The sequence below is a fragment of the Talaromyces stipitatus genome, genomic scaffold (assembly GCF_000003125.1).
Source record: "Talaromyces stipitatus ATCC 10500 scf_1105507295527 genomic scaffold, whole genome shotgun sequence".
Lineage (NCBI taxonomy): Eukaryota > Fungi > Ascomycota > Eurotiomycetes > Eurotiales > Trichocomaceae > Talaromyces > Talaromyces stipitatus.
In genome coordinates, this window is record NW_002990114.1 from 769,533 (window position 1) to 791,646 (window position 22,114).

General features: G+C 44.4%; 5 protein-coding genes across 5 annotated transcripts, besides 2 other annotated features; 3 read left to right on the plus strand and 2 right to left on the minus strand.

The window, feature by feature from the left end:
* Positions 1 to 235: 235 nt before the first annotated feature.
* TSTA_083310 (polyketide synthase, putative) lies at positions 236 to 7,363 on the minus strand (the record flags this gene model as incomplete). The annotated part of the gene is made up of 7 exons (XM_002478017.1): positions 236 to 2,198; positions 2,255 to 3,016; positions 3,067 to 5,315; positions 5,366 to 5,559; positions 5,612 to 6,612; positions 6,671 to 6,962; positions 7,020 to 7,363. The coding sequence occupies 7 exons, from the start codon at positions 7,361 to 7,363 to the stop codon at positions 567 to 569; spliced, it is 6,474 nt and encodes a 2,157-aa protein (XP_002478062.1). The 3' UTR covers positions 236 to 566.
* Positions 7,364 to 8,893: 1,530 nt separating this feature from the next.
* On the plus strand, positions 8,894 to 10,093 carry TSTA_083320 (Maleylacetate reductase, putative; the record flags this gene model as incomplete). The annotated part of the gene is made up of 2 exons (XM_002478018.1): positions 8,894 to 9,997; positions 10,028 to 10,093. The coding sequence occupies 2 exons, from the start codon at positions 8,894 to 8,896 to the stop codon at positions 10,091 to 10,093; spliced, it is 1,170 nt and encodes a 389-aa protein (XP_002478063.1).
* A 653-nt stretch (positions 10,094 to 10,746) lies between these two features.
* TSTA_083330 (O-methyltransferase, putative) lies at positions 10,747 to 12,276 on the plus strand (the record flags this gene model as incomplete). The annotated part of the gene is made up of 5 exons (XM_002478019.1): positions 10,747 to 11,246; positions 11,309 to 11,404; positions 11,451 to 11,536; positions 11,587 to 12,131; positions 12,183 to 12,276. The coding sequence occupies 5 exons, from the start codon at positions 10,747 to 10,749 to the stop codon at positions 12,255 to 12,257; spliced, it is 1,302 nt and encodes a 433-aa protein (XP_002478064.1). The 3' UTR covers positions 12,258 to 12,276.
* Positions 12,277 to 12,531: 255 nt separating this feature from the next.
* TSTA_083340 (cytochrome P450, putative) lies at positions 12,532 to 14,446 on the minus strand. The gene is made up of 3 exons (XM_002478020.1): positions 14,280 to 14,446; positions 13,062 to 14,233; positions 12,532 to 13,002 (listed from the first exon to the last, which is right to left on the minus strand). Exons 1-3 carry the CDS (start codon positions 14,406 to 14,408, stop codon positions 12,735 to 12,737), a joined length of 1,569 nt encoding a protein of 522 aa, XP_002478065.1. The 5' UTR covers positions 14,409 to 14,446; the 3' UTR covers positions 12,532 to 12,734.
* Positions 14,447 to 14,716: 270 nt separating this feature from the next.
* Positions 14,717 to 15,662, plus strand: TSTA_083350 (uncharacterized protein). The gene is made up of 4 exons (XM_002478021.1): positions 14,717 to 14,980; positions 15,032 to 15,165; positions 15,215 to 15,283; positions 15,345 to 15,662. Exons 1-4 carry the CDS (start codon positions 14,893 to 14,895, stop codon positions 15,603 to 15,605), a joined length of 552 nt encoding a protein of 183 aa, XP_002478066.1. The 5' UTR covers positions 14,717 to 14,892; the 3' UTR covers positions 15,606 to 15,662.
* Positions 15,663 to 17,538: 1,876 nt separating this feature from the next.
* Positions 17,539 to 18,054: a mobile genetic element.
* A 279-nt stretch (positions 18,055 to 18,333) lies between these two features.
* Positions 18,334 to 18,357: a microsatellite.
* Positions 18,358 to 22,114: the final 3,757 nt, after the last annotated feature.

Consider the following 22,114-nt stretch of genomic DNA (forward strand, 5'->3'; position numbering starts at 1 on the left):
TATTTAAGGCTATTACAGACGCTCATATTGATGTGGACCTTGGAAGCAAGATATTTACCTGGAACTGAACATGTATAATATGTAACTACGATTTTTCTTCCCTTAGATAAGCATACCGGTGCACAATACATACAATTACACATCCTACTCACATTCACAGGTGTACTTGTCCAAAGAAAGATGGCCGTCTCCAGCAACTCCAGTGAACGCTGTTTTTGGATGTTGTATAGGAATTTGAAATAACCTTATGCTATTTTATGGAACTTTTGTATGGTCAAAGTAAAGGTCAAACATATTAAGTAATTGAAGTAAGTAAAGCGTGCACTGTTTTCTGTAACGGAAGTATCTCTGAACGAATTTTGCTTGAGTGATAGGAAAGCAGTTTCTAATATTGAGACTATGACAACTATATGAAAAGATATCAAAGTCTCATAACAAAGTCTTGTTAAAGGAATGACAACTAATGAAACATCTAAAACTAAGCATATACCATCATGCGTACAGGCCTGGAAATGAAAGGGAAGAAAGCAATAAAAGCAATAGCTACGGACTAGATGCTAGTAAATTCATGCTAATGCCCGGTGAAGGAAACTTGCAAATTGTTCCATGTGTGGCCCCTTATCCATCATTGAAAAATGATTCACTTTATCCATAACAGTGATTTGGAGATTTTCTCTACCCACAATTGATGCCCATCCATCACCACTAAAATCAGTCCGCTCGTTGAGCAACCAGATCATTTCACGCGGATCATCGGGCCTGATTTCTGGTCGAGGCACGCTGGGATCACTGCATATGCCGTCGCGAGCATACAACATGTAGACCTCCATTTTGAATCCTGAGTTGGCCACAGGCCTAATTTTGTAGTTGTCGAGTAACCGAATGAAAGCATCAAAATGTGGCCTCAGCCAGCTGGGAGGCGGCTTGCTACCGCTCCCAAAAATACCAATACTTTCGAAAAAGTCATACATGCGTTGCGGTGGGTTCTCCAGTCCTACTGGATTGGGCGAGTCAATGAGAATCAATTTTTCCGTCTTGCAGCCCTCGCGAGCAAGTTGCTGTGCGGCTTCGTATGCACAGATACCACCTGCTGACCATCCGCCTAGATAATACGGACCATTTGGTTGACGACGTCGAATCTCCACGAGATATTTGGAGGTCAACTCTTCCAATGTGCCTGTCATGGCATGTGGCGTCTTCATGTATGGACAGTTCAATCCGTATACGACAACGTCAGAGCCAAACTTTGGAAGGGAGGCGTACGATGTTGCGGACCCTGAGCCGTCGGGGAAGAGAAAGAAGATTTTATTGGCCGTTTTTGCATTCCCAGATAGCAAAATAGAGGTTGACTGCGGACCAGCATGGGGATCAAAGCTAAATTTTGTTATTTTGCCTGTATTCAGTACTGGTTCTGCAGGCAAAGAAAGTGGCGGTTCCTGTAAACCCAATGCTTTGCTGACTTCTTCCAGGTTTTCACACTCCATGAGCAGATTGGAGGGTATATCCATGTCTAGAGTCTCGGTCAACTTTCCGACAATGGTGAGTGTCAGTAGAGAATCAACACCTAAGTCTGCGAAGCTGCTAGTAAGTGACAGCTCGCTAACTGGGACACCTGTCTCCTGTGCAATCATTTCGCGAATTACTTCGAGGATGGAGTTTCCTGTTTCCCCTTCTGTAGAAGTGTCAGAATCGATTTCTCGGTTGTCCGGAGTATTTATTCCATCAGTGTCGTCAGAGGATGAAGCCGAGCTGGCAGACGAGGTATGATTATTGTCACTGCCGAAGAACCGACTCAACTCTAATGGAGTACAGTAATCTGCGAACAATGAAGATGGGACCTCTACACCAAGCTCCTCTTGGATCCGGCCACAGATGGTAAGAGAGAGAAGTGAATCGATCCCGTGGTTCTGGAAGTCTTCATTGGGATCGAGTTCGGTGGGATCAACACCAGCTTCTTCACCTATTATGGTCAGTACACGAGATGCAATCTCATTAGGTCTCGGAGCTGTAGAGACCACCGGTTTTTGTTTTACTGCTAGAGTTGGCTTCTGGGAAACTACGTTTGTGGGCTGTGCAGCAGATGGGTTTGGCTGTCGATTTGAACTCTGAACAGGTGGTTTGTCGCTTACTGCTCGTTGTTGGGTTTGCTTCCTTGATGGTAGGAGACGATCAAGAAGCTGACGCGGAACTCCTTGGAACTGGGATATCGTTAGTTTTGCGTTCCGAATACATATGGTTCACAAGATAAACTTACGCGAATGCCTTCGTAGATGCCAACTAGACTGTTGCCCTTGAAGATATAGGTATCACCCACGTAGGTCGTGCCGCTCTCCAGCTGCATTCGGTTATAAACCTGATATTCCACCCCTTTCTCGAAATTGATAGCGCAGCGCATTCTGTCCCAGCCGTGGTTGATAAATACCTGTGACTTCGTGGGGGTGGCATCACTTGCATTCATAATAAAACCAGCGATGTGTCCAAGACTATCGACCCAACATGGATTGAATTTGAATCCACGGTCATCCACTTGAAATTCAACTTTGGTGGTAGCTTCATGCTCATCGCTGTCCAGCATCACCTCCTGCATTCCCTGGTAGTCGGTATTATATGATACCAGCGTCGAGAACAGCTGGTATGCCAAAGGTCGCTTGAGTATGTGAGCGCTTCCCTCTTTCACGCTATTTTGAAGTGCAGATATTCTACTACGGATCAGGTAGGCTTGACGCTGCCACTCGGCAATCCAGTTCTGATTTGGCGTAATCCGAACGGTGAAAGTTGCATGGTCTCCGGTTTTCCGACCAGCATTATTGACGCTGAACAGTTTGAAGGAAACGATATGCTGTTTCCATTGGGCTGTAGCAACTACCTGATAAAGCTGCGCATCGCAATCCTTGTTAAGAATCAAAGGATTGATGACCTTCATATCAGCGACATCTAGCCCGGTTGTGTCCTTATAAATCCCAATAGCTTTTGCCATGTACTGCGTGATCGTGATTGCAACATCGGCATAGAGTGACTGAAATTTCTAGTTAGGATAGATACTGTTGACATGAAGCAATAACTTACAGATGGACAAAGCATAGCACCATTCACTACATGACCTTCCAGGATGGGGGCGAGGCGTGGATCATGTATATCAGACTCGGCCACTAATGTAGATGCGTCCGTTCCATTGTCTTCTTCTAATATTCTCTGGACAGAAGGTGAGACATATGGCACCCGCTTTTGAGCAACTGGTGAACCCGAAGCGATACTAGTCGTGGGAACTGGATCGTCTCCCTTAGTGAGGCAGAAATTATTTCGGTACTGAATCCAATAATTTTTCAAATCCCATGCGTAGCTTGGTAGGCCCAGAACTTCCTGTTCATTCTCAAATCCTCTGTGATATTCTGACCATTGAATGTCGAAGCCGCTTTGATAAAGTCCCTCAATGGCAGGCATGATTGCGGTCCAGTCATCTGTATCTTTTCGAAGTGAGCCGAACACGCGTGGGCTTTGACCGCTGAGGATACTTTTAATCATTCCGATGCAAGTTGGATGTGAGCCAACTTCTATCCATATCGTCTTTTCATCAACATGGGAACTGGCTTGCGCTGCTTCAATAGCATCCTGAAATTTTACTGGCTGACGACACGCGTTTGTAAGATAGGTACAGTCGAATTCGCCATTGTCTTCTGGAGAGACCACCTTAGAGAGTAAAGGGGATATGTACGGAATCGTTAGTTGATTGTAATTAACAGCACTAGCTGCTTTCTCAAATGATGCCAGGATCGGCTCAACTTGATTGGAATGGAAGGCATAGGGAATATCCAACAGCATGCATTCGACACCTCTCGATTTGAGTCGATTTTGCAACTGGGTCAGCTGTTCCAATGGTCCTGTGACGACATTGTTTGAAGGCTGATTAAAGCAGCCTATCTCACAGCCACTGCCTTGTAGCTCGCGCTCAATTGCGACTGCAGATAATTTGACCGCTAGCATAGCATGAGTTCCCGGAGTAGTCTTTTCAGTCAATAGTCGAGCCCGAGTTCCTACTAGGTATATAACATTTGCTGCGGTCAGAACTCCTGCGGCATACAAGGCGGGATACTCGCCGAGACTGTGTCCAATGGTAGCAGAAGCTGTCACTCCCCAGGCTCTCCAGAGAGTATATAGCGCCATTTGAACGCAAACAAGCGCTAAATGAGTGACTATGGGCCCATAAGCATGTACGGGTCTATCTGGCGAGCTGCTGCAGACTAGAGGTAGGAAACTGGGAAGCCCTTGTTGCTGCGCAATATTATCGAACCGTATGATACTGTCGCGGAAAATCGGAGCTGTCTCAAAAAGCTCCTTCCCGAGCCCCTGATAAGCCGCTCCTTGTCCGGTAAAAACTAGCACTGTCTTTGGTAGTTTGCTTGCTGTTGGAATTGGCTTCGTCTCTGAAACGGATTCTAAAATCTTCTGTAAGCGGCTGCGAATAGACTCAACATCGTACCCAGAAACAATCGCTCGATAAGTATGGTGCATTCTCCTCGCAGTAGTTGTATAGGATAGCGAGGAAACAGAGGTGTCGGGGTACTGGTCAAGATAGCGGATAAGCTTTTCGATATTCCCTTTGAGGGACTTGACTGTCTTTCCGGTTACAGTCACTGGCTGTTTTGAACGACTATCATTTCCATCTTTCGCATTCCGAACTGGAGCATCTTCCAACAAAACTGCAGTGTTCCCACCGGCAGCACTAAAATTATTCAAAAAGACCAGGCGTTTTCCCAGTGACATGTCCTCGCGAGACCAAGGTGTTAGCTGGAAGGGAATGTGGATGTTACGCTCTTTTAAATCAGTTGGATAGTTGTGGTTTATTTTTGTCTTGATGCCACAATGAGGTGGAATAGCGTTGTGTTTCATCATTAATAGCACCTTTATCAAAGATGCAACACCTGATGCAGACTCGGCGTGGCCGATATTGGCCTTGACTGTCCCTAAGTGTAGAGGGAATTTCCTCGTACTGAACGGCGCGAACACAGATAGTACCGACCTCATTTCAGTTGCATCTCCTGCCTGAGTACCGGTTCCGTGCATCTCGACATAGCCGACATCTAGGGGGTTGACACCAGCATATCGCATAATTCGGTTGAATACAGCAGCCTGGTCGCCTTCGAATGGTCGGGTTATCGAATCCGTACGACCACAATGATTTGTGTAGGCTCCACGAATCACTCCGAAGATTGGATCATTGTCTGCAATAGCATCCTCCATCCTTTTGAGAATCACGGTTCCGACAGCGTCAGAACGACAATAACCATTTGCTGTGTCGTCAAATGCGTTACAATTACCTATCCCCGTGTCAGTTTAGGGCTAGAGTCTACGGTTCACAGCAACGCACCAGTGGTAGAGAGAAAGTGGCCTCGATCCAGCCCAGCAAAATTATCTGGGTTGGTGAGAATATTCGCACCGCCTGCAAGAGCAGTATCACACTCGCCACGCCAAAGATAGGCACATGCTGTCTGAATTGCCGCAAAACTAGACGAACAAGCAGTATCCACGCTCAAACTTGGTCCACAAAATCGGAAGAAATAACTTTTCATTGTTAGTATATATTCCTTTCTCTAACACAAGTTTCTTCAAATACCTTATTCGACCTGGGATGAAAGCACGGTTACCTCCTGGGATGAAGTATGTATCAATATCTTGGCCACTATTAACCTCCCGCCAGTCATCGCTAGTGACTCCATAGAAAACACCGATACGATCCTGTTGCGTTGATGGTGTTCTATTAGAAACAAGTCCAGCCATTTCAATTGCTTCATAAGCAGAAGTAATAGCTAGTCGCTGCGCGGGATCACAATTCTCGCATTCCCGTGGAGACATGTTGAAGAACCGGGCGTCGAAAAGCCCTGGTTCTTTCACAAAACAACCGTACTTCACTCGACTGGTGTTCTTTGTCTTCCCGGTCGGGTCGTAATGTGCTTTCCAGTCGAATCGATCTTCGGGGATGGTTCGATGCACATCTCGCCCAGCAATTAACAGTTCCCAAAACTCTTCGTTCGAAGCTGATTCAGGGAATCTTCCCGAGTAGCCGATTATGGCAATGTCTGAGTCGGAAAAGTTACCCGTAGAGGAAACATTACTGGAACCGCTCGATACTTCTAATGAGTTGGAGATATTGACTCTCAGTTTCGCGTCTTGAGACAAGGCGGAGGAAAGGGACTGTCCGCTCTTCGAAGAAACTGAGTAGATATCACATGATGTGAAATTCTCTTGCACAAGTTCTTCGCCTATAGAAGATATCGTAACATCCCATCGCATGGGCTCCAGTAGTGTCTCTGAAACTGCTCTTTGTAGCAACTCCCTAAAGCTTGAAGAAGTTATGACCTCCCCAGAAGCAATCGATATACTCTTGAAACATTGTCTATAATCTTCCAGTATGACATCGGAGAACGGTCCAACTAACTTTTCGGGCGCGGACGCGTTAAAAATATGTGGTGCATGGTAAGGAATCTCGATCGGCAATGACAAGTGTTTTAATGAATTTGACGATAGAAATTCAAGCAGGAGTTCTGGGGGGCCGCAAACAGAGGTATTGTTGCGGTTCATGCAGCTTAAATAGATTGACGAGACAACAGGAAGACCCTGGTATATGTTTAGTTATATATCAAATTAATATTTTGAAGATATTTGTCAGTATTACCTTTGCGCTGTTGAAATTTTCCACGAGCCGCGCTGCTTCCGATTCTTGGACACCCACGACTACGGACCAAGAATTTGGTCCCCCTGAGACTGTGAATCCCAGATCCTTCCGCAGCGATAGTGAGTAGCTAGCAGTCTTAAACGCTATGAGGACGGCTTCAACTGCTGGTGAAAGAAGTTCCCCGATAGACCGTGAGGTGCTGATTGCAGCAACTGCAAACGACCCAGTACAAGCACCAGCCAGATACGTGCTTGTTGGAGACGGATAGACCTTTGGACCTTTCCCGTAGTATCTACTCAGATTATTAGTAGATTATCTAAGAAATAGAATATTCCGCCCAGGTTCTCACCTGATCCATTGTCCAATCTGAGTGACACACAAGAGCGTAAATTTCAGGGCCGGAGCGCCAGCAAATTGGTCGTGCCGGGCGAAAAGGTCAACCAGAGTAGTGAACTGTGGAAAAAAATCTCGCTCATGGAGTGGAAGGCCTCCTATGTAGCTTCGGAGCCTGAGACCGACCTTGTTAAAGAAGTCCGAGAGGGCTGCGTTGTCTTTGATATTCAGAAGGCTTCTTAAGGTGTCTTCAAAGGAAACAGTCTGGTCCCCAAATATGTATATATGAACCGATGCTTCTTTATTCATACCATTAACCGTGGTCGGAGCCTCCGCGAAGGCCACAGCTGTGCCCGCCATGTTGTATGACTAGGATGGATATATAGAAAAGGAGCGAGTTCATGCCCTGGGATGCTTAGAGAGATCGGCAGAGATCGTCGACGTTGTAAATAGGAAGAAATTAAGTTGTGTTCTAGATTTCTGAAAGTCAACAGGATTCAAATATCGTCGTCGCGTCGGCTTTTACCTCGGTGTTCGGATTCCAAGCAGCGTGATGTGGAAAGATAGTGCACGCCTTACTATGGACATGAGATGCCGAAGCGACTGACTGACTCAGCTTCTTCGACTACGGAATGCCTCGTATTGCTTCATTTCTTTGACTAACCATGCAACATTTTGGGCGCTGAAGTATGGTGACATCAAAGGGGTATGCCGTACAGCAGTACAGAAAGTCGCTCTCCAGAGCCCAGGCGCAGTGACTTCCCTAATTTTAATATTTGACGAGGGAAAGTCCCACGAAGATACGCCCCAATGAAGTCCAGTCGGATTTTCTCTGTTGCGATTGCATAACTCTTTTTTATGTTGTAATCCAGTATGGGCTGGACTGCTGTCCAGAACTACCATGATCTCATTTAACACTGAACAACTAAAGAAAATCGCGGTAAATCACACGAATGAGTAACAAGAAATATGTTGGTTTTACGAGCTACGCATACTCGAAATTTCTTTCAGAAGATGGGTCTTTCTTATAATACTTAAGTAAAAACTTCTAGGGTGCTCAGATCGTTTCAATGCATCTCTTAGACGAATAATATCGTGATTATGAGGAAACTCAATGCTGCTTTCAAATAGGACAAGCCGATTTGATGGTAACATGAACATCTAATTTATACGCTCTTTACTTATTTTTTAAGTTTCCAAAAGAACTGGCCTTGGTCGAAAGCCATTTCGTTCATTTGCACTTCTTTGCTGGGTACCTAGGTAGTAGATTGTGTACGTAGTTTGGAGAAATCCGAATTACAGTAGAACCTGGCTTTAACCAACACAAGACCTCTCAGGTACCAAGTTAATTTATTCAGAATTGAGTTTGATTCAGAGATAGAGGGTAATCTGTTATACAATCTACTTTGGTGTTGATAAATAGGATGCTCTTCAGTGCCACGATGAAGTAATCCAAATCGAGGTAGAGACATTGAGAGGTCTACCAGTCATCATAACCAAGTTTCACTGTATATAATCATAACTGTATATAATCATATTCCATGCTGGTAGCAATTATTGTTTGAACTCGTGTACCTATATTCCGTATGTTCTCAACGACTATAGACCAGAATTGGATGTTAGTGGCGATTCATCCGACTACAACCAGGAGAGCCAGTGTCTTTTTTGACCGAACCATATTATGTTTCGGCGACAATAAAATGCCTCTCTTGAATGGCTGTCGGTATCCCGGGACCCGATAGTCAACACATAGAGGAAATAGGAAAAGAGAGTGGAGCATGTGTGTATGTAGCTAACATATTTATAAGTTGGAACCGTACGAAAAGCTCAGTCTCCTAAACGGGATCTGACATAACCGAACCCCCACCCTTTCCATTGAAGCCAACAGAGATGATTTCTGGTCATTGGAGCCCTGGGTTACGGAATTTACAACATGTCTTCTATGGTCCCGGGTGCGTCGAGAAACATTTGCTTGGTATCTTGAAAACTTCTTCGTCCAAGGTCTTCATCGTCACTGGTACGTCCTTGGCGACAAGAACGCCCCTGGTGCAGCAACTTGAACAACTTCTTGGAGATCATCATGCCGGGACCTTTTCTGAGGTTCGACAACACGGCCCCTTGGAAGATGTTGATAAGGCCGTGGCAGCTATCTTAAGCCAAGGGGAAGGAGTAGATACTATTCTATCTCTCGGTGGCGGTTCTCCTATCGATACAGCAAAGGTAATTTCTTTGCGTGTAAGCGAAACACGAGGCAAATTTCTCACTCACTTGACAATACCGACTACCTTGAGTGCGGCTGAATGTACATCTGGCGGTGGATATACCAGGTCCGATGGTGTCAAGGTCGGATTCCGCAAACCAGAGATGGGCGTGTCGGTCATCTTTTACGACTCGTATTATGCGCGGTACACCCCCAAGGACCTCTGGTTGAGTACGGCTATGCGTGCTATGGATCATGCAGTCGAGTGTATGTACCATCCTCACTCAACCGAGGTCCCGTGGAAGGCTCTATCACAATGGGTTGTAAGGGAATTGTTCGAGTGTTTACCTCTAGCTAGAGACTCTCATCCTAACGATGAAAACGTTAATACTCGACTTATGCTTGCAGCTTACGCTAGTTCTGGATTGAAAGGAGACAATCTCCCAGGTGGAATGGGCCTGTCACACAGCTTAGGCCACGCACTCGGTAGCCCTTACGGCATTCCACACGGTATTACTTCGTGCATGACGTTGGGGAAGGTGGTAAAGCTGAAAGCGTTTGAATCGCCGGTAAATGCTGGTCAAATTGCCCGCCTCTCAGAGTCAACGGGAGGCAGTCGGACTGGGGACAATTTTAGCGATGCCATTGCAGTTGGCGATCGTATACTGGAACTTGTGCAATCTTTGAATTTGAATATTGGTACTCTTTCCGATCGAGGAGTCAGCAAGGACGAAGTACCCATAATAATGCAGAGAGCATTAGGCGGGATCACCAAAGGGCCCCTTTATGACCAGGTGAAAGATCTAATACAATCCTTATTCTAGCTACACTTCTACAAATTAAGAGCGGTTCAAAGGTCCTTTGTATTCTCTGCTGATATGCACTGCTAAAAAAAAATTTGTAATTGACTCTCGATGAGCGACAAGAGTGAGGTTCGAACTCACGCCTCCGAAGAGATTCGCTATTTCTAGCTTAACCCTAACCCTTAGGGTTAGGGGTCATGGTTAGATTCAAAACGAACGCCTTAGACCTTTGAAAATATATGAGCATTTTTCCTGATATCCGGATAAAGGAGTCCTTACCACTCGGCCATCTTGCCCTCCGTATTGCTTAACGTGGGCTCTGTGCAAGATCATATAATCCTACTAACCCTAGAGGTTGTGGTAACGATGTATCGCTGGGGCCCATGCTATGCATAACAAATACGAAAATGCCCAGCTGAATTTTTCCCGGTAATCATGGTTTTAGACAGATTAAGTAATCACACGAATCTGCCTTCGTATTAGTCATATTTGTAGGTCAACAGCAGACACGTAGCTTGTCTGTCGTGGTGGCCGGTATTCCGGATGCCGTAGCCCGTAGGTAAAGGGAATCTCGCCGAAGGATGCAGGCAGTTTCGATATCACGAAAACGGTTCGTCCGATCCGAAAGGTCTGCAAAAAGGCACGCTCCGTGCGGAGTTCTCTTTAAAAAATATCCTCTAGAGTTAGGCACCGGTAATCGTGTACATCACAGCCGTAACTTCGCATATCAGAGGGACACAATGGAAGGCATGACTATCGATCAGCTAGCCAGCGATATCTTATCAGAATGCACCCTTATGCAGAGATACTGCCAAACCACTGGAATTGCATTGCCGTCTTTATTGGCAGGTGCTACTCCTGATTTCTGGTCGACAGACTCCCCCCAAGAATTAATTGCGGCTCGAACAAGAACGCTTGGCTTATTAGAAAGAATTACTACATTGCTTAGGGGACCTCATGACTTCATCCATGAATATGTAGCATCTAATTGGGATCAAGGAGCGCTGTACGTGTTTCTACGCACAAGACTCTTGGAGCATATTGCTGTACTTGGAGGGGAAGCCAACATAGGCAATCTTGCTACAGCTTCAGGGGTCCCTGAAGACAAGCTGATCCGCATTCTTGGTCTACTGTGCTGCAAGAATATTGTCCGCCAGTCAGATAATGGCATTTACGCCCTTACAGCCATCTCAGAGGACATGATCCAAGACCCAGATTTTCGGGCCTGGGTTGAATTTCAGTAGGAGGAGATCAAATATTTCCCTAAAAGACAGGACTTTGGTGCTGACAATCGTCATGCAGACTGTTTGAGACTCGTATAGCTAGTGTTCATCTAGCCGATGCACTTGAGTCGAAGCCGAACACCTATACGGATGGCAAATCGGCTTTCAAGCAAGGGTGGGCTTTTAACATTAGTTTAATGTATTTTGCTAATATAAATTAGATTTGGCGTTGAGATGTATGAATGGCATACCTCGCATCCTGAGGAAGGGGACCGATTCCGTCGAGCAATGAAAGGAGTATCCAACTGTAAGCATCTTTCTCAGCTTGCTTGTACTGACTGCTAAATCTGCACCTAGCTCTGGATCCTGCGGATTCCCTAATTCGAACATGGATCAAGAACCGCCCTTCTTCAAATCTCACCAAAGTTGTGGAGATTGGTGGACGATATGGTTTCGCCTCGACGACTCTTGTCAGGGAGAAAGAAGACCTTTCGTTTGAGTTGAGATGTGACTCCGAAGAATTCCTGCGTCGCGGTCAGGCCTTGGTAGATCCTCGCTCTATGAGTCGTATCTCTTTTACTCATCTTACCTCAAACTTCGAGCCTCCACCACCGAGCGACGCCAACACTGTTTGTGCATATGTCATTCGCAACCTTTTCTGGAACTGGACGGATGATGAAGCAGTCAGACTTCTTCAACAATTGGCCCAAATCTTGCATGGTAGCCCATGGACGCATATCATTGTTACGGACGGTGTATCGCCACTACCAGGAGAATTTCCTCCACATGTGGAAATCTCATACCGACGACGCGACATAACAACCATGACAATGCACAATGTGAAACAGAGAAGCCAAGAGGAGTGGTTGAAACTGTTCTCACGTGTGGACCCTGCTTTGAAGGTTTATGGTCCTCTCAAGGCTATTTAGCGAATGTTGCTGATATAAGTACAGATAACGACGCACTTCGAGAGCAGTTCACATGTATGCAAAGGTCTCTGGGAGCTTCGCTTGGAGACAGGCGAGTAGCTGATATCACATCTTTACATTTGTTCATGGTCCTCAACCTCAACAGACTTGCTATCGTGACGGTGTGCTAAGTTAGTCCAGTGTATACGGGAAAGAAATATTTCCTAAATAGGAAATGAAATACCGTATTTGTCTATTTGTTATTGAGACACTCACACTCATCCTAGTAGTTACAAGTAATATCCAACCTTGGAGTTAAGTTAATCTACATCGTCTAAATATGGTATCAATAGTATAATCTGCATATTCGTTTATAACTCAATACATCTTAATACAAATATAACAGCATTAGATCTAGGAACCCGCCCGTGTCGATTAGGGCTTTACCATTAAGCCAGTTCCGTGTCATATGTCAGTATGACTGGTTAACTCTCTAGTAAACCATCTCGTACCAGTATGAGCGACCAACAAATAGAAACAAAATACAGTTATCTCAAATGACATAACAAAGTTCTCGGGCGATATGTATGAGATCGATCAGTTCTGACCACTCAAAATGACCTCGCAGCTATCGTGCTTCGGGAACAGGTTGAATCGATCAACCAATGCCATGCTTTCTGGTGTTACAGAGGGAGCTAATCTGGCTCCCGGAAAGGTCTTGAAGAATATCGCAGTCATAATGCGTATTTCCATCAAGGCCAAATGATATGCAGCACACATTCGACTGCCTGCGCTGAACGGCTGGAAACGATCCGTTGAGATCGAATGACTCTGAGCGGGGTCGAGCCATCTCTTATGATCCCACCTGTGATCGTCAGGATATCAGCGGTTCGTCCCGCTCTCAGCAATATTGACAGAGCCTACCTGAAAGGATCTTTCCAGTTGTCTGGGTTGCGATGCAGGGAATATGCCTGCGTGGAGACTATCGTGCCTTTGGGGATAAGATACAATCCACCAAGTAGTACCCCGCCATCCGTTATATCCTCCCGTCTTCTCATGGCCGTCGCATTACCACCCCATAATCGTAAAGATTCTAATATGGCCGCGGTGAGGATGGGTAGTTTTTCAAGAGCTGCATCTGAGAGTTCGACACCCGCCACTTCCATTTCAATCTGCCTCTGTACATCCGGGTGCCGTAGGATGCACCATATCAAGTAAGTTAACGAAACACCGACAGGTTCTGCCCCCGCCAATTGGAAACCCAAGGCGTCTGCCGCAATTTCATCGTCCGTCAAACGTGTCTTGCCATGAAATTTCAGCATTTCATCTTCCTTTGCATCCTCGATGGCTCTTGCGAATACCGTTCGCCCTTCTTCGTCTTTTTCACCCATTCTGAGCTGCGCAATCGCTTTATCCTCTGATGGATTAAGGGCCACATCTGCACGGAAAATTGCCCTCATACGCTCTGAAAAGTGTGACAATACGAAACGACCAAGCAAAAAAATTGGGAGCGAAAGCTCTAACCAGGCATTCATCTTGTGAAGTTCTACGGGAGTCATGACACTTCCCTTTCTTTCGCCTTTGTCCATCAGGCCGAATCCTTCGCCGAATGTCAAGAGAGACATTATGTCGTTGCTGAATAGCATGAACCATTCATGTACGTTGACAATATTTCCCGCGGCATCGGCATCCTTTTTCATTCCCTTTATGGCGGTTTCAGCCGTGGACAGAACGGCCGGTTCCATTGTTTTTCGCAACGTTGCTTGTTGGAAAAACTTCCTATAGAATCTTTGCCGAATACTATGTTGCTTTGGATCAACTATACTGAAGATGTTGGGAGTGATGTCGTCTGGTATATGACTCCATTTGCGCCAATTGGTACCAATGGCATGGATTTCTTTCGTAGCTGCGGCGTCGCAAGTCACGACTTCATTGTGAGCGATGCGGACAAATGGGCCGTACTTTTCATGTAGAGATTGCACGTAATTTACCCGGTTTCCATTCAGGATATGATACCTGAGGACGAGGCCGGTCAGGTGAGCATACCATGGCCCCGGAATACGGCTCAAAGGTGAAAAATATGCTATGCGAAGACGCTTCAGATTGTTAGAGAAACCCTATATAAAGAAGGAAGTGACGTACTCTGATAACGCTGTAACACAGGTATATAATGAACAGAATTATTACCGTATTCAACATAGGAATGTCCATCTTGCGGCCGCTGGCTTTCAGAATCAGATGGCCTAGGAGGCCGGTATTTGATGAATCCATTATGATATGAACATCAAATATGTATCAAGTGGAACACCGTCAATCAAAAAGAAGATCTAATGCAAAGACTTTTCTATCGGTTTTCTATATGTTTTCGATTTGTCTATTTTCAAGGTACGTGACTCAAAAATGAGAGTGAGTTGCTGAACAACCTGAGTGGTTTCCACGGCACTCGGTTTCCGAGCAATTACAAATGCACAAGCAAATCTTCGATTTATGCAGCAAGAAATCAAAGGTCATAAACTTGTTTCTATAAGTTTAGGTTCAGTCAAGATCGGGAGCCGGAATTGATATCCATATTCGAGGTCGAATATGAGTCCAGTTTTAAATTCGCCTCTGCTAGCCACATGCATGCCGATTTAATTTCCTTAGTCTGTCAATCAGCACTTACATGTGCCCTTGTCAACTGGGAGTAATTCGTATTGCAAACATTCTATTCACCTTCTAATTTATACCACAGTTTCAAAACAACTTCAAGTCCAACATGGACCAAAAACACAAAGAGTACATCAAAGCCTTACATGTCGGCCACGTTCGACCAGATGAGATCCCATGGCGGAGATTGGGGCAGTGTAAGTTATACAAAACTGAAAGAAGATTCATGGATCATTGACTTTTTCAAGACCTTTACAGGGTTCTAGAAGATGGATCACAAACTCAGATGCGCCTCTGTATGATTGAGAGCCTTATTCCCCCTCGCAGCGAGGGGCCGGTATTTCATTTCCATGAAATGCATGATGAGGGATTCATTATCACGGTAGGCATCAAGCAGAAGATGCCGTAAAACATGATTAACGGTGATTTAGAAGGGCAGGATTCGTTTCCACACACCCGGTGCTCCGCCGATTGATGCCAAAGCGGGAGACATCATTACCGTAAGAGAACATACGAATGTCATCATGTTACCGTATACTAAATGTAGACATAAATCAATAGGTCCCAATTCGTCTTCCGCACAAATTCAGCAACCCTTTCAACGAAGAGGGCGTCTTCATCAACACAATCACTCCGGGTTTCTTCGTGCGATATTTCGAGTACTTAGAACAACTTCTCGGGGATGGTACAAAACTCACAGCAGAAGCAAATATAGCGGCTTTGAAACGATTCGCGACTGTTCCCCTAGATGAAGATACCATCATGAAGTTGATTGAGGAAAGCAAGGCCAATGGGAATGGCGATGTGGATATCGACATATAGTTAGCTCTAGGTTCAGATATTTTTTAAGGAATAGAAACCATCGTGATTTTATTTAACACATATGTATCTTGAGATATATTTACTGAAGTCATTGAATTACATCATGAGTAACTTGGAAATGTGACCATCTACAAAAAGACCAAACACCATCCCGAACCGTAGTCAGTATGGCATGAATCGGAGCTTAATAAGTGTATCTCGCCTTCCAGTAGAAAAGATATGCATTCTGGGCTGAGTAATTGAAACCTTCTAGCTAGCCAAATTTCTAAGTTGGCAATCAAATATAGAATAGGCCTAAGAAATGTAGCTACACTAACTAGTCAGCATTAAGATAAAATTTACGCTAACTTCTGTTCATTCTTTTTCAACACACAGTACCAAAACAACGTCCCAAGCGGTGGCAACACCTCCTCACCATTATAGTAAATGTCCATTCACTCAAGTCCAAATCGTGCTGACGACGAATGAGATCAAATGTCTCTTCGGGTGTTCTGCCTCCGATGCAAGAAACAACACCGTCGAAAATGTAATATATATCGAAAATAATGGAATCAGATATGTGAAAATCAAGTGGAAAGGTAACCACCAGTATTCTATCTTGTGTTGTAGATGAAAACTGACTCTTGATTGTGTGTGTGTCCTTAGGAACGATTATCTGTCGGTTGCAAAATTCATGTCAATCTTGGCACAGATTTTTTCAAAAATGTCGCCACACGTACATTTTCCTTGGTATTTTACATTCCATACGAAACAACGTCGAAACAGATGTAAGATACACGTAATCCTGTGTCAAATCTGAAGCGGAAGTCGTTTCCAATCCAGAAAATTCAGAATACTTTGATAGTGAATCATGCCACCTCGATGCGTCCCCAAGGATATATCCCTAATGAAGAAATATTAGTGCAGTGATAGAAACTGTACGAATTACAATAACTTTTGCTTCCCTCACCCCATGGATAATAATCAATACTATAATATCGTTATTACTCAGTTTGAGCTCTAGGCAAATCATAGCTTTAGGCGGAGCAACCATTGAGAACCTACCAGACGAGTTAAAGCAGTGTTAGAAGAAAACAAGGTGCAATTGACCGAGATTCTCAACAACCTATTAAGAAGAACAACGGCCAAGTCATGGAGCGGTTCATGGAAATGCAGGCCAAGATGTATGAGCAATAGGTGCAACATAGATTGATAGAGCAGATGGAAGCAATGCATGAAAAACAAGAACGTTGTAATGAGGAGAAAGAACATCGCTACTTGTTTTGAGAATAGAGCGATTTACTAATATAGGCATAAGCACCTCATCAAATGGCCTATTTATTACCTAAAAGATCGACAATCAGCCCTTCTTTATAAACATTCAAAGACTCCCGCACAATTTGAGGCTATTCCTATTACACCAATACCATGCCCGAGGTCATCTAGTTTGATGGAATCAGGTAAAGACACGAATTATGACACGCTTATCAAACTCTTCACATGGAAAATCAATTCAATCCAAGAACGAGGATAAAAAGGAGAAATGGAAGCGTGCTCAAACAATTATATTTACAAATGACTGGTCTATATGAGAGTTGAGGCAAATGGAAGATGATAAAATGCCAGCGTATCAACGTACAGTAAAAGCAGGCATTTCAGACGGTCTGGCAAGAGGCTTCAGGAGAGAGTTGCGCCCATATAGGCAACCTGTACGCCATGCTCGCGATGAACATACTGTATAATGACCTTTAAGGGATCAATATATTACTTCGTTAGATCGCTTCATCAGATCACTTCAATCGTTGAGTAAGTTGACGCTTAGATCTGCCTCATATTGCGCGATAAATTGATGGGATTCAACAAGCTCTTTCTCCTCAATATACACTCCATTTCCAGCGTGCTTGAAGTACTTTTTAGCGAATCTATTGCAACCACTCTGTTAAATGGGAAGATGGTCTTCTAGTATTATTGCTGCGCAGATGCTCCATGTCTTGCCCCGATTCATATCTGCATCTATCTTGGCATAATCTCCAATCAGTGCATACACGTGTCGACACCAGCCTGCTTTCTCGTCAAATATCGACTCATCGAGGTAGATAAGATCATCCGCTACAAATTGACATATATCATTGAGATAGGCACAGCGAAGGGGTTCACTACAGTTTAAAGAGATGTGCTTTAGCTGTTTCCTTAACCATTGATGACGCTTGGATAATCAACATATTGTCGATGTACTAACATCAACATCACGTTCATAAAGTAACCAGAATTGGACCTCGTCTTGTTGACACCAAGGCTCATGAAGAAGATATTCTAATATAGCATCTTCGTCCGCATCCGACACCTTTCTTGCGCGTCCTAAAGTCCGACATGTAGGTTCCCGAAGGCTATAATGTTGTAACAAGTTCTTCTGATATCTGTAAAGCTGTACGGACGCTGACACCGCACTCCTTTGCGATAGCCTCGCATTTCCAACCAAGGCGTAGGAAGCGTGCAATTTTTGATAATCTATCTCCTGGTCTGGCATTTTTGTGTTCAATATAGGGACGTGAAATCCGTTGAAATGATAGGGGAGTAGGTCCGACGGCAGTGGCAGTCAACATCTCAAAAGACTGTCGAAATATTTTGAATTTTCCGAATTGGGAATGACTTCCGCTTCAAATTTGACACGGAATTCTGTGTATTTACACGTGTTTCGACATTTTTGAGAAAATCCGTGCCAAGACTGACACGAATTTTGTACTCGACAGATGATGATAATGATGATGATGATTTATTACGCCAGGAGGGACTAACCCTATCGTTAGGGCACTAGTGCGCTAGATACATACCATTCGTGTGTTTCCGACCAGTCCTCCTACAAGCCCCCTGCTTTTCCTGCTTCGACGTATTTATCTTGGCACCTGAAGTTAAGGCGTCGTTGAGCTATGGTTCCCAACATCTTGTGTGCTAAAAATTGCTAGACCGGCTTAAAGGCTGTCTTCTTTAAGTGTGCATCGTCCTATCCTCAGCAGCCGCAGCGGAGTCTATCCTATGCGAGGGTGGCAATGGTCAGTTAGTGCTGGCTTTGCTGTGACTGTCCCTGGGAACGTAGGACCCTAGGACAAATATATCTAGCTACCAGCGCGCTAAGTACGTAAGGTAGGCGGTGCTGACTATCTAAGGGCAGAATCCCAACATTCTATCCAAGTGGTACTTAATGCGCCGAAAAAGGCAGCGGTTGCGGTAAAAATGATCGAGGGGGGCGTGCGGTGTGTAATTTCGAAGATCCTATAACAAACAATTCCGGTGAGTATTTCGCTTGACAATGGTGAGGGCGTCAGCTTACAGGAATGCATTCGCAGATTCTATGGTGCTTCGAAGAACCTTCTCGGCCTCTGGGTTATCGAAATGATGGTAGCACAGATTGAAAATCTGGCACTCCTTTCTGTCCGGTCCAGCGATTCGCACTGCCTTTGATGCATGGATAGGCTCTTCGATGTATAATTTGTTCATACTCTGCGCAGAAAGTTAGAAATACGAAGTGGCTGCTGTTGGAGTAACTGTTGAGATACGGTGGCTTACTTCCCACATTTATTCATGCATGTTTAATGACAAGGGTTATGTAGTTACTTAGGAGAGATGGTAGTAGTTTGTATCAGGATATTATCCGGAAGTCGATGTATACTTTTATAAACACTTCTATGTATTGATTATACAACTCAATTCGGCGAATATACGGTATAGGTCAACAAATTATAGTAGCATACAATACCTTTCTCTGTCAATTTAAGGTTTATTGGTTAATCTGCAGTAGAATGTGGTAGCTCACCGTTGCGAATACCGGAGTCCGACCTGTCAACAAGTTGCTGGTAGTCGCTTCGTAGTCAATATACTGTAAACTACATCTCATCGTCTTGTTAATTCACATACAGTCTGTGTGGCGTCGCTATGTAAGGATAGCTATAATGTCGACGTGCTTTCGGACGTTAGAGCTTTCACCACTGGAGTTAATTCCTCCAGGATATTATACCCGAATAGCTTTATCATTCAGAACAGCAGCGTCGGTTGAGAAATGCATTATCCCTAAACGCCAAAGCAGCCTAGACGAAATATGCTGAAAGAAGATACCCTGACTTGGAGGGAAAGTTCTCCCTGCTACCACCACAACCGGCAAAAATGGGTTGCAAGTATGCTGGAAAGATGGCCATGCACCAAAAATCAAAAACATGGCTCCCTTATCCGGATCGTATATGAATGCAGTCGTAGCTGGAATGCCTTTAAACACCACCTCGGAGGATAAATGGCCTGTACCGAGTTTGGTCAATCACGAGATTCGTCAAACCGGTGCGCCTGTGTTGGCTGTTGGGATTGTGCTTTTAGCGCTGGAGATGGGGTGATCTTGTGTCTGTGCTCTCATCACAATATTGTCAAAACTGGTGGCAAGGCGGAAGTCCTGCGAGTTTGGGCGAATGTATTGTGTGAAGAGTCTGTTCCTATCTTTCCGAGCGTTAATGACCGCATTTGTCGACTCGGTGGTGCATTGACTGCACATACTGATAATCTTGAGTTTGAGAAGTCCTCATTTGACAGTATATTGACTTCATATTTGGAATGTACTCCTCCACATCTGCATTTCGCAGCAGACCACTTTGCAAATTGTAATTTGCAGTACTCAAAGTCACCATCATAAGGACTGAACAACTCAATACTAAACTGAAGGAGCAAACAACTTCTAAGCTCACTGTCAATGCAGTCATCTGCGCTATGCTTTGGTAGGCCGTCACTCATATCCGCCAAAAACGATATCCTGCCCTCTTCTCCAAAGGAGAACGGAGCGAATTTGGTACATCAGTCAACAGCCAGGCACACATAGACCCTGACTTCGCCAGTCCCGGAGAAGACTATTCTGGAAACGTCTATTTTTATGCATTAGCTGAACTAGAGACGGACTATCTCCAAAATTCTTCGGCGGCTATTTTATTAGAATCCCTCCCATGCATATGCGATGCTATCGCCGCGTCATATTCCACCGACAGACTCAACGCCAATTACATTTCAAGTCTGCACCATCTAGTATACTCTCGCATTGATAAATTCCCCGCCGTACTGTTCCACGCCTGCTCCATCTAGCGGTCGTGATTTGGCAAATACAAGCTGGGCCAATCTCGGGATACATGATGCGATTCGGGGATGGATATGGTTACCCGGAGTTTGTACAACTACCGTTAGCAAAACTTGATAGTGCAAGGATTGTTTTGCCGTGGAAAAGGTTAATTAGGTCGAATTTTATGGAAGTTATTGTTATGTTACGTGAATGTGATGTGGAGGCTCTATTGGAAGATGAGGTGTGGGCGGTAATTGCATATTGATTCATTAGATGGCGCAAAATGTCAAGATATTTTGGAATAGTAGCCAATTGTGGTTACTAGAATACCTCATTTTTGAATCCGTTTGGTCTTGACATGCATATTTTCGAGCCGTTATCCAGCATCCCTGTCCGCTAGATCTTGCTTCGTACAGTTTCTATTTCAGTTTCTATCTCTGCAGTATTCCGTCCCTGATGGGCGAATGGACCATCGGTTCTATTTTAAAAGTTTTGACCAGGAAAGATGATACAGAAAACATGCTGGCATGGGCGTTATCTGGTTTTACGAGATGTGCCGAGTATCACTCTGCAGATGGCATCTCGTTCTATATATAGTGTTCCGAGGTTGGTAACTAGTCCAGAAACTGGGCGCATCCTAGATGATTTCGTATAGTAATGCTACATTTTATGAAATAATGTTCAGAGAGCATATATCACAAGTAGAATGAGACGTTTAACCATATAATAAGCCTTCTTCGGGCTTTGAGCCCTCTTCTTCATAGATATCTATGTGGCCCTAGAACTCGTCCATGTCAACTCGACTCGTTGTCATCTGCACTTCGATGGTCCCCATATGTATAATACACTTACCTAGGTATAATTCTATATATAAATCCTAGTTATCATTGATATTGAGAAGTGGGTAGCTCGAATCCTTCCAACGTCCGTATTAGGATTCACTTCTACCTGAGGCATGCATACCTAGGTTATATGTAACCGTCGATACGACCATCCACCTGGCATGGATAGATAATACTACCAGCCATCCATCCATGGATGAATGGTGGCACTTGAGGTGTCCAACAACTTCACTAAAAATACCTAGGTAGTAACTGCATGTAGCTAGTTACAATATATATTTTGAAACTTTAGGTACACACACGTCAAATGATGCTCTCCTCATGCCCGAGACTTCCCGTCTTTTCAAGCCTTCTACAATGAAAGGGATAATCGTCTTTTTTTAGGGCCACGTAATGGCCCTAGAATTTACGGATGATTAATGTCTGATAAACCCAGGAGTTTATGATAAGGTAGATGGGAATGCGTTTTAATTCAACGCAAATACGTTGCCGGGATGAGGGCGTAGGGATATCTTTGTTGAAATTGAACTAGGAGTGGACTTGTTCTTGAACACTGCGATCTTTGCAAGTTATTTGACCATCCTGTCCATCCTGTCAAACTG